General features: G+C 41.6%; 1 protein-coding gene across 1 annotated transcript in view; it reads right to left on the bottom strand.

Moving 5' to 3' along the window:
- Positions 1-15,965, bottom strand: part of LARS (leucyl-tRNA synthetase) — a 24,182-nt gene that overhangs the window by 4,915 nt on the left and 3,302 nt on the right. The window contains exons 8-31 of the mRNA XM_010001248.1: positions 15,704-15,844; positions 15,215-15,376; positions 14,797-14,909; positions 14,332-14,395; positions 13,751-13,818; positions 13,166-13,391; positions 12,155-12,242; positions 11,982-12,058; positions 11,422-11,475; positions 10,710-10,850; positions 10,313-10,390; positions 9,332-9,417; positions 9,184-9,249; positions 9,005-9,087; positions 8,231-8,369; positions 5,932-6,144; positions 5,074-5,131; positions 4,215-4,278; positions 3,464-3,647; positions 3,173-3,263; positions 2,216-2,356; positions 1,539-1,679; positions 1,334-1,444; positions 136-246 (exon numbers count right to left, since the gene is read on the bottom strand). Coding sequence (XP_009999550.1) covers positions 136-246; positions 1,334-1,444; positions 1,539-1,679; positions 2,216-2,356; positions 3,173-3,263; positions 3,464-3,647; positions 4,215-4,278; positions 5,074-5,131; positions 5,932-6,144; positions 8,231-8,369; positions 9,005-9,087; positions 9,184-9,249; positions 9,332-9,417; positions 10,313-10,390; positions 10,710-10,850; positions 11,422-11,475; positions 11,982-12,058; positions 12,155-12,242; positions 13,166-13,391; positions 13,751-13,818; positions 14,332-14,395; positions 14,797-14,909; positions 15,215-15,376; positions 15,704-15,844 — 2,700 coding nt within the window. The remainder of the gene's footprint in view (positions 1-135; positions 247-1,333; positions 1,445-1,538; positions 1,680-2,215; positions 2,357-3,172; positions 3,264-3,463; positions 3,648-4,214; positions 4,279-5,073; positions 5,132-5,931; positions 6,145-8,230; positions 8,370-9,004; positions 9,088-9,183; positions 9,250-9,331; positions 9,418-10,312; positions 10,391-10,709; positions 10,851-11,421; positions 11,476-11,981; positions 12,059-12,154; positions 12,243-13,165; positions 13,392-13,750; positions 13,819-14,331; positions 14,396-14,796; positions 14,910-15,214; positions 15,377-15,703; positions 15,845-15,965) is intronic.

Raw genomic sequence — 15,965 nt, forward strand, 5'->3', positions numbered from 1 at the left:
AGCAGGAGATCCAGGAATGAAATAAAGGAAACAACAATACCCATGCACAAAGTTTTAGATTATTATTGTCTTTGTCCCAATGTGTGTCTTTCACAAAAGCTTTATCTATACCAGAACTGGTCCTCTCACCCTTACCTTGATCATGGCAACAAAAGGCATCACCTTCTTCATGTACTTCTTCAGCTCTGGCAGCGTGTTGAGCTCACTGGCAATTACTTTGTTATCTGGCAGCTGCCCTCCATTGGCCTAGAAACATTGACCAGCATCCATAAGAAAGTACAGGTGGCATTAAAAACACCTTACCCTTTGATATTGTACCCACTTCATGCTTCCCCATAAATACCAGCAAGGTTTATCAGCACTGATCACATAATAATCTTCTCATCCTTTTGAAACATTTTAAAAGTAAAATTTTAAACCTTGGACCACAAAACCCAGAGAACTTCTGTCATTCAGGCAACTTGGTATTATTCTGCATTTTCTTTATTCTTTCTGGACAAAAGATTTTTATCTAACTTTTCTACCAGAACACATTTTAAACTCACATTTAAGTCTTACCACAAGCACATAGTAAGTGCTACTTTTCTGAACTGTTTGGGTTTTACATCCAAAAATTTACATATTTGCAACAATTCTATCTGGTGCATCAGACCAAATCACAGATTCTAACACTGATGCAGAAAAGTGCCTATAGAAAGCCAAGTAGCACTTGAGGATTATTGGTTTATCTCAATCCCACAGGCTGGACATGTCATAAACCCTCAGCTTATCAGCTGCAATACAGACCAGTTCAAGCTGAGTGTCGGGTCATCCAGATGCCAAAAGCCACTCTCATCAGTTTCCCTGTGTCAGAAGCAGATTATTCTGCTACCAGAAAAGTTTATTTTTTCTACTTATGATGTTGTTTTCCAGTGCAACATGTTTCTTGTAACACCACTGGACAGGATACACCCATTCAAGGACCAAAGGAACACTTCTAAGCCCACTCACATAGTAAGTCAGAATTAGTCTGTCATTCAACAGTGTTTCCTCAGAAATACACTTGGGAAGAGTATTTTTAAAAGCTATCCACTTACAGAGGGAAAAAATAACAGACCATGGGCTGTCAAAAGACAATGAGATCATAGTATCAAATCAATGACATTCCTTGGGAGGTTTTCATTAAGCCCCAAAGTTAACTGAACCGTTGTAAGAGCACAAAGGAAATGTAAACTATCTTGCTTTACATTTAAATGATTTGGCACGAAAATAAAGCTTTAAGCTTTTTCCAGAGAGGAAAATAAGCCCACAAGAAAGCAGGTGAGCCCCCAGAGAGGCAGGGAGGGATGAGCACCTGGTAGTGCTTGCGCAGCAGGGCCAGGGTGGTGTGCTGCCAGGGAGGGTAGCTCCTGGCCACGTAGATGGTGCAGTGAGAAGGCTTCTGGGCAGGTTCTTTAGCACTTTTCTAAGGAAACAAAGAAAAAAATATTAGGAAGGAGTCCTGAGGCAATACAGAATTATCAAGTACACACACAAAAAGATGAGGAGGTGCTCTTTACCTTCCCCTTTGCAGGGGCCATGTAGCTCTTCAGACGGAGTCGGAGGTCATGAGCTGCTTCCATGAGGTACTGAGAGGAGCGAATCAGCACCTGATCCACAGCACCTGCTGTTGGCCACGAGGCTCTCATGATGGAATCAGGCTTGGAGGGAAATGCACCAAGATGAACACACATCAGTAACTGGTGGGTTTTCAACCCATTGTAGCTTGACTAGAAACCGGAGTTCAGGCAGTCTGAACCTCAGTGAGAACCCACCTATAAGTAGCTGGAGAAGGAACAAGTAGACAGCCAGCAAGCATTTATTTACAAGTGTGTTAGGCACCAGACATACAGTTACACCTGCCATGCAGCTACAGCTACATGTAGCTACAGCTACATTTCATCTACAAGCACTACTAAAAAACAAACCTACATTTCATGCATAAGTGTAGGAATATTGCATTATTTGGGGTAATTTCTGATCACCTCTTTGCGAGTACACAACCAATGTGACTTGCATTATCACAGCAACATGCTAGCTCTGTGTGTTCACTGTCCCAGCTATTATGGCTCTGCATATTATAAGACTTGTTTCTTCTACCTGCACAGCAAAGCCACCCATAAGCCGAAAACAAGCCTGACTGAAAATCAGGAAAAGCTCAGACCCAAATCAAATGACAGCACTGAAACATGAATACCTTTCCCAGCAGTGACCAGATGTGCTCACACACGTGGGGACAGATGGGAGCAAACAGCAGAGTCTGCAGCTCAATGAACTGAAAGACCAGGTCTCTGTGCATTCCTTCTATCGCCAGCTCACGGTATTTATCCTTTGCTGCCTGAAACAGCCAGTGCACCCACCATTAGCACCCTGAGGAGACACACTTGGAACAAAAGGCACAGCCCTTTACTCTAACATCCCCTTAGAATGTCAGCAGCACAAAACCCAGTTGGATTATTACATGAGCTGTACTTCCCTGAATCTGTCAGTTAGCCCTTCAATTGTTTAATTAATACAGTACTTTCCAAAAAGTGTTTATTGACACAGACTTAAAAGACAAAAGCCTTCACAACTGTGTATCAGGTACTATTGTCCCAAAGAGCCTGCAAAAGATACTAATAAGTACTAAGCAAAAGGCAATACATATGATCTATCATTATCCATGTAATTCAGCCTACTTTATGATATTCAGGAATATGATTAAGGAACCACATAAAGGAGTCTCTGTAATTCATGAAGTGAAGTGGCATGGCTCAGCAGACACTCTGGAGACTTGGTTTATGGGATGTATCAGAAAGCACTCTGCTTCCAAACAGTTTTTTTGACATAGTATCTGGATTTCTAATGAAAAGTCCCCTATTACAAAGGAGCTAAAGAAAAACTTTTTAGTGGTGCCTTTTTTTAAGCAGCTTTTTGCTCATATTAGATATCAGGACTGTTTGCAGCATCACAGTTGTCTTCCTCCAGACCTTGGCAAAAGTGACACAAGCAGACCTTTATAATTTCTCATTTATTCCATTCAAGTGCTCCTGTTTCTTGGCACAAATCTAATTCAACTGTATAATTAAGGATGAGAGACATCAGGATCAAAAGGAATTCACAAAGTAACAAACACCAAGTGTTAGTTTCTTACACCTAAAAGGACACCTCCTACCTGAAATTCAAAGAAGCCAGTTTTCAGAGCTTCCTTAAACATCATCCTCTCATAATTTTGGTCTGTCTTCATTATGCCTTCATTCATTTCACTAGAGAGGGAAGGGAAAACATCAGTGTTGCAGAGCCTGCCCCACGTAACGGCAGTGCTGGTGGAACAGGCAGTGCCACAGCACAACCACATCTTCTGTTTTGCTTTATGGAATTCATTCATTTGTAGCAAAAAAATACAGACATGCTCCTTGTGAGAAAAAACACAGACCAAAGTGTATGATTAGCCTCTGTACAGTACCTGGCAAAGACCCTGTCATTGAAGGTGTTGGCAGGACCACTTCTTAGACTGTCTCTGTTTGCAATCATCTCCTTCACCCACTCCACCCACGTGTAGAGACGAAGAATCGCAGCATCTGCCACGGCTTCCATAAAGTTGGCATCTTCAACTGTATCTCCAGCATCAGCCAAGGCTAAACGCATGCCTGAAAGAAACTGGATCAGCTAAGCTGGCTGGCATGCAGCTACCTGCCAGGTATGGATGCAGGAGGCATGGGACTCCAGATGAGCTCCCACTAACTTCTCATGATGAGTTCATGAAACACGAAGTGAAGTAACAAGCTGCCTGGCCAGCTACGGAGGTTTCAAAGGATGCACTTTATCCAGGAGCTACACTGCCCTCCTCAGGAAGGAAACCAGACAGACACCAAGATCCAGATGAGTACAATAACTGTCCAAGCCCAAGCATGTGCAAGAAGGAACCAGGTCACACGTGTACATGCAGTGCACACCCATAGGGTGGCTTGTGTTTGGATCTCTGAAGTGCATGTGGAAGAACAACATCACCAGAGCAGCTCTTGGTTGAAAGAGCCCTTGTGCTAACACACATCCCAACTCCCTGAACAGAGCTCAGCTTTTCAAACCTAAACAGGTGGTAAGCAGTAGATTTACTGCTATTCATTAGTCCAATAAACCCACTGCTCCTCTGAGAGCAAAACACTAATTGTAGCCATTTTGGCATAATTGAAAACCAGATGCAAGTCAGAACATACCATCTGCAGAAAACTTGTCAATAGCTTGAGTAAGGGTAAGAAAGTTGCCTGTGGATTTAGACATCTGAAAGAAACAGAAGAGTTTGTTTTCTTACACATACATTTTCTTGTTGGAAAAGGCAGACAGACACAGCAAGGGTTTGGGCAAACCACTGAGAAAGTATTTTCTTATGGATTGTAGCAGAAGCAATTTGGTACATCTAAACCAGATCTCACAGTGAACACAGACTGAACTTTGCAAGCACTCATCTTCAATGCTGAGACTTGCACAAGTTGTTACTGCTCAGGACCACACACACCAGTGCAGCTGGGAAGTGGCAGCTGCCTCCTGCACCCATCAGCTTCCTCCCCAGACTCTGCCAGACTTAAAAACAGGACAACTGGTACCAAAAATTAACTCCAGAAACTACCTAAAACAGATAGTACTTCAAAATCAGCATTTTCATTTCTTAAGGACTCAGGTAGGGTTTTTTGCTTCATATGGGACAGTCTCCAAGGCTTAATTCCTCAGTTTGGGCACTTTTAAATTCAATTAAATTCAGTTTCAGAACTTGCACAGATTAGCATTTTATCAGCACAAACATTTTACTCTCACCTGCACCTACTCTAATGCTTAACTAAGCTAAAATTTAGTTTAAAAAAATTAAAACTCATTCTACATTCTATATTACCCTAAAACTTAAGAGAAATGCACTGAAGACAGGTCCTTTCCTCTGATGGATGAAAAACTGAGGGCATCATAAAGAAACTAGAATTTTCACTATTTCCTCCTCTTAAATTCTGAGGATTTTCCCAGCCTGGCTGGGAAGTGTCTATTCTGACAGACACAAAAGCCACCTCACACAAAACCTCACTATACCTTTTCAGAATTGAGGAGGAGGTGTCCATTTGCTCTCACTGCTACTGGCCATTTTTCTCTGTTTGAAGACAAGATACAGAGCATTTTGTAAATACATTTCCTCTTTTATAAAAAGCACATAGGAGAAAAATAAATACATAGGAGGAGGTATTGACAGAAGATATTTGACTTTTATAAAACAGGCCAACAAAAGCTAAAGTTAAAATTTGTTCTTCACCTCTACACAACAGCTTTTTCCTATGCCTACCTACCTGAGCATTTCATGCCTCAGTAGCTAGCTAAAACAAATAAAAAACAGCATCAAGCACCATAATTCCAACAGCAGCTGCACTTGGATTTAGCTCTATATGCTGCTACTTAGTATTCTCTATGGAAAAACACTAAAGATACCCCAGGGTTTTTCCACATATCCACTAGAGAAGCACCAAGCCAAGGCACTATTTAATTAGGACACAGAAGTACTTAGGTTTGCTCTAGAGCTTATTGAAACTGCCAAGTCTTTTCTGTTACATACTAGAATTGCAGTGTTTAGAACAAACAGAACTTCAGCAAGTCAACTAGAAGTCATATCATGCAGCCAGATTTTAATTTTGCTTCAGTGTTTCAGAATTTGTATGTAAGAATCTTGCTTCTTAAATCTTTAAAGGATTCTAGAAAAAAACAGGGGAAGTAATGGCAAAAAGCCTTCAATTTCAGTAACTTTTATGATAGACAGCTGTAACAAAACTGCAATATGAAAAAATACACTTTCAACTTAACTCTTGAGTATTGTACACTCCAAAGAAGCCATTAGCAAATGCCCCAGAACCACAAACTCTCCTGCTGTACCTGCTGCACAGCTGCTCTTATCTCACTCACCTCTGGTCTGCCCACATGGCCACATGGTTATAGAGGTAGTATGACAGATGATTGGGGACAAGATCTTTGCCAGAAGCTCTGAGATCCACAGGATACCAATATTCAAACTCTTTTTTCAGCTTGTCCAACTTTTCTTTTGGGATATCTGTTTTAGGAAACGGAGCTGTCCTGAAGAAGATGTAATCCCAAACTTCTTTGCTCATTTGATGTGCCCTGCACAAAATCAGTCCCATATTGAGATGGCAGAAAATGTTCCTCTGGCACTCTGCAGCATTTTGAATAAGACAGTTTAAAACTGTTGATTTATTCTCACAACATAATCCCTTTGATAAGCAGAGCAAACACAGAGTGCACAGGTACTGTCTAAGATCAGATGAATGAGTCCAACTTCAGAAACAAAATCAGAACTCAGAGCTGCTCAACCTGTGCCCTGCTGAAAATGCCCTTTGATATTTTCCTCAAAAAGCATGAGAATTCCCTTTAAAGAAAAATTAATAATTAAAGCATAATCTTGAATGTCCTGGAAACCTGATTATTTCATTTCCAAATGCCACCCCTGCCACCCCCAGCACCACGTGAGACCTTAACAGAATTCTCAAAAGCTATTACTAGTACCTAAACTTCTCTGCCCTCCCTCACCCTGGGACATGCAGCTATTCCTCTGGCTTCCATGAAAGTAACAGAGCAGGAGCAGAAGAGAACTCCTGTACAATTCAAGGTAGCCTCCTAAATGGAAAAATTACTGGTCTTCTCCCACTCTGAATGGAAGTAATGAATTAAAAAATTAACATTTACTATAAGACACATTTGACCAATTACTAGAGCTAGGATCCACGATTTTGAGTTGAAACAATCATGAAATGCAGCTTAGGCCCACAGTCCTGCAGCCACTAGCCTGCATTAAAACAATATCCTTTTAGTTTCCAGAGATTTTTATTCCTAGCTCCTTAAAATTTCACTTGAGTCCACCAGATACCTGCACAGATTTCAAATAAAGTAATTCCAAACAAAAGTCTCCTATTTGTTAACATATACTAAGGTGCTTTGTCCTGAATTATGCAGGGAGGAGAAACGGTCTGGATCCACAGCACCTCCAGTGCACATCAAAAAACTAGTGCAAGTGGCAGCTGATACCACTGGTCTAGAATGAAGACTTAGATGCACCAGTTTGATGGTTCAGATCTGGCAGTTGTTGTTCTGTGCTTTAAATCCATGTTGTGTGCTGTGAGCTTCCATGTTTGCTGCCAAGGATCTCTGTAACTGAGTGGTGACTGATATGACATGCCAGACACCCCTTTTTACTTCACCCCATTGAGTAAGTCTTGGCAAAAAGTGTTTGCTGACACTGTAAGAAAGATGTTATCAGCTTCCATAAGAGCTCCCTCTAATTGTACATACTTCATTACATCAAATCTCTAATTCAGTGCTCAGGATGCTCACTTCAAAGTTTGTTTCCAGACATGACTAGTATGTAGGCAGCCTCTCTATAATTAGAGAGGTTTGAGCAAAAATTAAAACCCTGCCAAGTCTTTCAGAACTATTTCTGTTGGTAAGAATCCTCAATTTGGAAATGATTTTCAGATTAGTTACAGCCTTGAATAAGGCAAGTTCCACTTCCAGTATGTAACTGCTAGTTCATAAAACATGCAGAACTAGAACGTGAGATTCAAGGCAAGACTGACAGTGATTTTTCCAATTCCAGCTGAGTTGTGCTACCCCAGCTCTCTGATCTCCATCACTGAAAGTTGACAACCACTCCAACCCAGAGGTCACAGAGCAGTCTTAGGAAGTATCTTGGTACAAATGCCTTCTCTCTCTTCCTGTGACAGTTTCCACATATGAGTTGTGGATAAAAGATGGTTCTAATCTTTAAAGAGTTACTAACTGTTAATACAGAGACAACAAGTAAGTGCTAATCTTGCCCACCTTGTACCCTGAAGCCTGCAATTTTTTATAGTTGCAAAGCAATCTCAATAAGCAGAGACAATTGAGCAGCCACTGAAACCACTCAAAACACCTGGCAAGGACCACTTCAAGGCAAGTCAAACACATGTTAAAAAGGGTGATTTAGGCCCTAGGCAGTTCTATTTTCACAGACACTGCTCCCCTCTCTAGCCATGATACCCTTGTCTTTCCGTATCTTGCTCTGCAGTCTTGCTGTAACGTAACTAACAGTAAGTTATAACAACGATGCTTTTTAAATACAGAATCAGCCTGCTTGACAAGTCTTTGTCAAGTACAATTCCAGGGGTAAGCACGCGGATTTACACAAGAACACTGATAGACTGATTCTCCTTACTTGATGCCTAGAGGAGATTCTCCTTGGCCCCTCAGGTCACCTCCCTGCAGCAGATGAGCCACTGTGTAATAGGCCATGTAGATACTGGAGTCAGAGAGAGACTCGATCAGCCACTGCTCATCCCAGGGCAGCCGGGTGCCTAGGAAGGGTGGAAGCAGCTGTCAGCACACAGGCACTGTGAGCCCAAACAGCCACAGCACGCAGGAACACATGAGCAGTTTGACTTCCAGTGGAACATAAATACACACACACATATATATATACAAGTATTCATTCTCATTTCATGCTTTTAAAACATCCTTTTTAAAAAAGTTTAACTCATGTATCTGAAAATGTTAGAGGAAGTACTTGATATTTTTGTAGTCTGCTTAACAAAACTTAAATTTCAGCTCACAATGGTTTGCTGTGTATTACAGAGCAGTTGTAACAGTTGTCCCATGTCACAGGATACACAAGATGAAAACCAGTCAGAATTTAAGCAGCACACCCAAAAAATGCTCTTAGTTCCCCTTCTGACATCTCTTCCAAAGCAATGCCCCACACAAAGAGCTACAGAGGTGCTGCATAATCACTGCAGTGATGCAAAAATAAGATTGCCCCTGGCCACATGCATTTTCAAGGAGTGTGCCTCCTCTGGGATGCTGGGCCAAGATGGAAACATCTGTCCAACAGTGCCTGACTATTCAGGACTCTAGGCAGCACTTAGGCCTTCCAAATGAAGTGGCAAGTACCATCTTCATGAGCATTGAGTGAGAAAAGGAGAGTTTTGCCTACCTAAGCCATATGTCCTGGAGCACGCATGCTCTTGTAGCCAGCCTAAAGTGGCTTCAAAATTTCTCCTAGTCTCTTCACAAAACCTGTAAAAAAAATCAGCTTTCACTAATTGCTCCTCTTGGCCCTCTCAGACCATCACCAAACAATCACTCCCTTTGACATCTGCTTTTATAACTTACGTCTCTAGATGCTTCAAGCACTCTTCTGTCTGCTTCTTCCAGTTCACTTCACCATAATCCAAATACCTGCAGTCAGGAAAAGCTTATTGTAACAAAGCAATCCACAAGTAGGATGTAAATTGGCAGTAACTGTGTAACTACCACTTACCACTGGTCACAAAGGGCCACGACACATTCATCAGCAGACCTCGACATAACTTGTTTCTCAGGTTCCATGTAAATCATGGCTTCACCCTAAGAGTTGAAAGAGTAAGAGTAAAGTAAAAAACACTAAGATTTAAGTACTTAGTCCTGAAAATCCTTACATCCTAACTAAAAAGAATCCTCTCCATTCTAAGCTGGTTTACAGCATGTATTGCATGGCTTTCAGCACTGCACAGGGGCTCTGCCTCGAGTAAACTGAGGGCAGCCCTTGGCTCTGCACTTCTGAGGAGCCAGTTCACTGGCCTGTGCCAAGGATGTCTCCATGCATGAGGAAAAGGAGAGAAGCACAACACATTCCTCATGGACTATGCCCCTACTGATTCAAACAGCTGCTAAAAAACCCAGGGAGAAGGGCAGGGGCAAAGAAAACTGTAAGGGTGAACTTCATTCCTTCCTTCACAAATATCCTGGTGCAGGACAAGCTGTAAGTGTTTTAAGCTGAACATAATGCTACCACAAGGGAACACTGACTAAACAACCAAAGTCTTTCCCACTTCCAGTCCTCAGAGAATCTTATTTGAGAGAAAACGACCATTTTCCTATTTGCTACAGGATGAACCCCAAAACCAGAGTGTCTGCATGCCACAGACACCCTTTTATTGGCAGGCTGGAAAAGATTGACAGTTCAGATCTGACACTTAGCATCTTTCCAACTACACCAAAGATCAAATCAAACCACTAAAGTATTTCCTAGACAAGGTGATGGGATGAAGCAGGGAACAAGAGGTCTCTAATGAAGCCATTCATCCCACTTAGTCCAAGAACACGAGGTCCTTCTTTTATCAACATTCCATACTCTTTAGCTATCCAAAGCATCTCTAAGAAGCCTGCAGAACCAAAAGGGAGAGCCTCCTACAGCACTGGGCTACTGTGGAAAAGACAACATGGATTATCGCGTAAGAGCTGTGTGCACACTACCTCCTACCTTATCCACCATCATCTTCTGAATAACCTTCTTGACATCTTGAACTTTTTGTCCTTTGAATCCATCCACCAACATTACCTGTAAAAGTTGGGTCACAGCACTTGGTTATTTTTATTAAATTAACAAGAAACAAGTGCCATAGCTCTTTAGATCAACATAAAGAAGTAGATGCTGGCATCTTTGATATGCAAAAAAGCAGGAATACAGGGGGATTTTTTCATTAAACAGATGGCCATCTTTACCCAAAACGTGTTTGTATACACGTTAGCATGCACATAGGCTGCCAATAATGGCTACTCAGACATAAAGGTTGTTCTAGTTCTGTGTCTTTAACCACTTTTTTCCTCCTAATTAAACTCAGCAAGAAAACACCTACCAAAGATCTTTTATTACTTACTCCCTCATAAAAAGCTTTCAGGTACACTCTCTCCTTGGCCTCAGCAAGTTTTTCTCTGTCGTTCTGGCTCTGGATTTTGAGCTCATCACAGACTGCTGGAGCACAAAGGCTGCCATAGCCTGGGATTTCAATGATGGGCACCTGAGAATTAACAAAATGGTGTCAAATATTCAGTTCAAATTATCTCCATGTAATAAAACCTACACAAAGAATTGTCTCCTGTATTTCACAAGCTCTACTAGAAGTGACACACTGAATGAAGCAGACAAGTGTATTTTCCTTGGTTTGCTGTCCCCAGGCAGACACAGGAGTCTGAACCAGAGATTATGGAGGGGAAAAAAGCCATTATTACTAGTCAGCTGGAAGTGTTTGTGCATTTATCCAAGAAGCCCAGTGGCAGCAGAAGCAGGTGCTAGGGCTGATGTCCAGCTCCTGTATCATGCTGCTCTGTGTGTTAAGTTCGCAGCATCTATTACTAATTACTTAAGACTCACAAGCAACTAGAGCAAAACATGAAAACTTAAAACCTCTCAGCTCTTTCAGCTGAGGAGGACTTTAAATGGGAGTTCTGGGAAAGGTGGGCACAGTACTTGGTGTATTTCTCATCAGTGAGTACAATGTCACACTGGCTGTACTCACCGGCTCAAAGGGAAGGACCATGTCATCCCTGATGCCATACTTCACTGCAGTTGGACACACTGGCTGTACTCACCGGCTCAAAGGGCAGGACCATGTCATCCCTGATGCCATACTTCACCCTCAGGGCCTTTGGTAGAAGAAAAAAAAATGCAACATGGTTAGAAGAAAATTCTTCCATATTTAGAGGTTTTATCCTATTGCTCTAGCTTGAAAAGGAAAGGGATAAAGATTCAATAGCCAAAGATAGCTGTTTAGACACAGACATACTCTTGAAGCTGTAATAGCAACAGCTACATCAAGTCTCGTTTAAAACTCCTGCAGAGGTCTTTATCTTATCTCTGGAAGTCACTTTCACAACACGAATTTATTTCCATTTCACTGGTACTCATCTATATTTTAAATGCTGCAGTAGTTACACTACTCTTGTAGTACTCTTCCTGAAGTCTGAAAATAAATACCTGTCCCAGCCCTGCAGGTTTGCACTTCATTTATTTTTAACTACTTGAAATCAAAGTTAGAGGCAGCAAAACTCCAGTTAAAAGGAGTTTCATTTTACCCACCAGGCATCCACTTTTGACCCTCCACACTGTGGAAAGGGAACAGGGACAGAAGTAATTCAGTTAACAGACTGACCTGTTTTTTTTTCAGATCTCTCAGGGCTGCAATGTCATCTGGAGAATCAGAGGGAACACTTGTTACCACTCCAGTTCCTTGACAAAGAAAGAGAGATAAAACGATGAGTTAAGACACACTGAAAGCACAGTGCACATCCAACAGGCTTTGGCAAGGGGCTGAGGGGAAGTTACCTTTATCATCCTTGATGGTGAGCATGGGAAGAGCAAACACAACCTTGTAGGCTGTGAGAGGTGCTGAAAGTGCAGCACCAAGTATCTCCTGTGCAAGGAAAAGGCACAGCATTACCATGAGCTGCACTTCTCAGCCTAGCTGGGGGAGCTCTCCTGGCTGATATTCTTTACATTTGCTGGAATTCCTTACATATAACAAACAATTTTTTAAAATCATATATAATTAGACAAAGAGGAAGCACATATGAAAGGCATGTGTGTATCATTTGTGACAGTGCATGGACCATTTACTGGTAGAAAAGTCAAACACCAGATAGTATAGACACAGTAATTCAGAGAAAGCAAAACTACTGAGGTGTGGAGTTGGAAACAGTAAGCTGGAGAACAGTTTGCCTCCAAATATCCGAAGCACACTAGCATCAAGACAGGATGGACTGGGAAGCCAGTGTCAAAAGCCAGATTAAACACAGGCAGGAAAGAATATCATCAAGACCATTTATACTCTGACAAGAGGTAAATGCTACTAACTACACTTACTGAAAGCACAGAAGTTAAGGACAGTAAATATCAAAGCCACTAACATTCAATATTAAACTAAGAAAGCTTCACTCACAGATGTACTGGAAACATCAACATGAACAAAAAGCTTTTTTCACACAGCCCTTTCTAGCTATTGCTTTCTTCCATCCCTTTCCCTGCCTCACAGAGAAGTCACCACTCTGCCCAGTGTGCACAGGAGGGATACTTCAAACATTCATTCACCAAGCAATGCCAAGGCAACAGCAGTGCATGTGTCCACAGGTAAGTGCACCAGGTTAACCTCCCAGAAGTAGCTCTGGCTTGGCTGCGAAAGAAGGTGTCTTCTGCTTGCCTTTTCAGTCAGGAAACATTTCTATTTCATTTCTTTAACAGTTTCTATATTTTCTTAGAAAGTAGAACTCTACCATCACCTTCCTAAGTACAAATTTCAGAGGAAGAGATCAGCCTGACCAGCAAGCTGCAGATGCTCACCTCTCCCATCAGCTCCTTGACAACAGGTACAACTCCATTATCTTTTGTGAAGCCCTGGTAGGACATGTTCCTGGCAGCTCTTTGGGTACAGATAAAAATATCCCCGTTCTTGGTTTCAAAGCCGATGTACTTCATGTCAGGGCGAACCCAGCAGTTGGTCTGTCCAAACATGGTCTCTGGCCTGAGCGTGGCAGCCACCAAGAAGATGTTTTTTCCTCTTAGGCCACTAGGGGGAAACAAGAATTTTGTGAGCCACGATAATAAAAACATTTGGGGCAATACAGAACGTTCTTAAGCTACTATAATTTTAAGTAACATTTCCTAAGGGATGAGAGTGGGTCATTAATGTCTTTGTGGGTTCTTTTTTTTCTTTTCTTGTATTTTTTTTTTAAAAAAAACCACTCCAATTTGAGTTTCAGACAGACTAGCGAATATGGCAGCTCCAAACAGAGACCAAGTTCTCAAAGTGGCAGAAATAACAGGAAGACATTCTGTTCTTGCATTAGGCAAAACAGACTATCTCACTTAATGGTCACTTCTGGCCATAAGACAGAACCTCTTGGCCATTACAAATTCCAGACCTACCTTAATTTTGCAGGATATGGATCCAACACCTTCATTTTTATTAGTGTATATTCTTGAGGCCCAACACCCTGCAATTCAAATAATGCAGCAATCAATTACACCAACTCAAGCAGCAAATAAAATGAATCCTACTCTGTAGTAACCTGACCTAAATGCTATTTAAGGTCCTGATGCTTTCTGCAAAGTCAATGACATTTCCCTTGATGCAAGTGGCTGTTTGCTGAAACACAGACTGGAGAGGGAGCTCACACTTCATTCCTGTGTCCAAAAATGTACTCCACACAGCCACTACCTCAGCAACATAACAATTGATAACAACCTGTTTCTTTTGCTTGAGAAGCTAGATAATGATGCAACATAGTGATGCTGCAGGCACAGATTGCTGAATAATCACAGAGACAACTACAATGGGAAATACTACCCACAGCTCAGGACGGACAGCCTCAAAGGAGGGGTTCACTCAGTTTTCACTGACAATCAACAATCAGTAGCTCTGCATGTACAGAATACATTCAGCTCCAAGATGCATTTGGTATTTAAGATCTTAAGTAATGCATAAAAATGGTAATTAAAAACATTACCTCTCCTGTTTGCCTGTCATGATCCATGCAAGGCTGTCCATCTTTTGGAGAATAAATTGTGTATCTAGAAAAGGTATATTTTCATTTAGTAGTAAATGCAATAATGTGCAGACCCAGAGGGAAGAAAATAAGTATGTTTCTGGAAGAGAGCTCTCTCAATGGCATTTTCATTATCTTGTACCAATCTGTTTCCACCAATGTCCACATTCAGTTTGTGGAAGAGCTTTCATTATTGGCCCTGTTTGGCTTTGAGTTGGTATCCATGGAAAAACTAAAACAGGAGCACAGTGTCACACTTCACTAGCACAATAAATACACTGGTGTACTGTGTCTAGTAGAGCACCCAAACTGAAAGGATTTTAGCTTAATGTAAGTTACAAGCACACTCCAGACACACGTCATGGGTTCCCTTTGGTAAAGCTGAGCTCATGCACATTCCCCATCACCTCAGGGGGGCAGCCTTACCGTTTCCCAAACTTCACCTTGTTTCTCTCCTTCAAGGTAAGAAATTGCCATCGTACAAAGGAGTCATAGTAAGGATTGACATCTGTAGTAATGAAGGAACGCCTCCAGTCCACCTGGAAATGCATCAGTAAACACAATAAAGAAATCCAAGGAAATTCACAATAGCAAAATTATAATTTTAAAAATAAAAATAAGTTTCTTTTCCAAAAGATGCTGCAAATACATACCAGCCAATGGGCACATGTTGCTAACCATAACTCTGCAGTCTGCACCTGCAGGGTCTCTCAGAGGAGAGGTATCAAACACCCTAGGGCCCTGCCTGCTGACTGAATCTGAGAGATTCTGTAGTTGTTTTGACCAACCAAGAAAGCACTCATCACCCAAGACTATTAAAAGTTTAAATTAATAATTCTAGTACCTTCAATCCCATGCTTTTCAGATCCTGGACAGCAAGGGGAGGGAAGTAATCCAGCCAATGCTCAGCTTCAGAAAACCTGGCTACTTCTTCATCAGAAAGACCCAAAGACTTCATGATTCCCCACTGGTATTTGGAAGAGCCAGTCTTGGCAGCAGCTTTGCTCTGAAAGGACAATTGCAGTCAGGAGAGCACACACATTTCTTGATTCACAGCAGCTTTATAGACTCAGGACTCTGGATGATCAAATGTTTCTCAGGAAGCTACTGAGCAGTGCACCAGCTCACCCTTCAGATTTCATACACTAAAATGGCACCACTGGAACATGCAGCTGATGCATTTTCTCAAGTACCCAGCTAACTTGGAAAAAAATATCTAAAAATTTTATCACAGGTTTCTCTGAGGTTTGTGATAGAAGGAAAACCCAACGTGCATGTTTCGAAGTTTGGAGAGCACAGCTATCAACCCAGAAAGTCTCTGTTGAAAGTTTACCTTTTTCCCTTTTGCTTTGTCTTTTATGATAATTTCTTCTTCTTTTTTAGAAGAATTTTCTTCCTCTTCCTCCTCCTCATCAGGAAATTCAGGTGGGCAGCCATACAGCTCCATTTCTCTTTTCAGCTTATCTGCACAAGCCTAAACAGAGTCACCAGGTGACTAAACTGCTAACACCTAAACAGTCACCAGCACTTGGCTGTGCCAATGGCATCAATCACAGCTAAGGAATGCTTTTTACTTGCAAACATTTGCATTTCCC

Source organism: Chaetura pelagica, unplaced genomic scaffold (genome assembly GCF_000747805.2).
Source record: "Chaetura pelagica isolate M959 unplaced genomic scaffold, ChaPel_1.0 scaffold177, whole genome shotgun sequence".
NCBI classification, from domain to species: Eukaryota; Metazoa; Chordata; class Aves; order Apodiformes; family Apodidae; genus Chaetura; species Chaetura pelagica.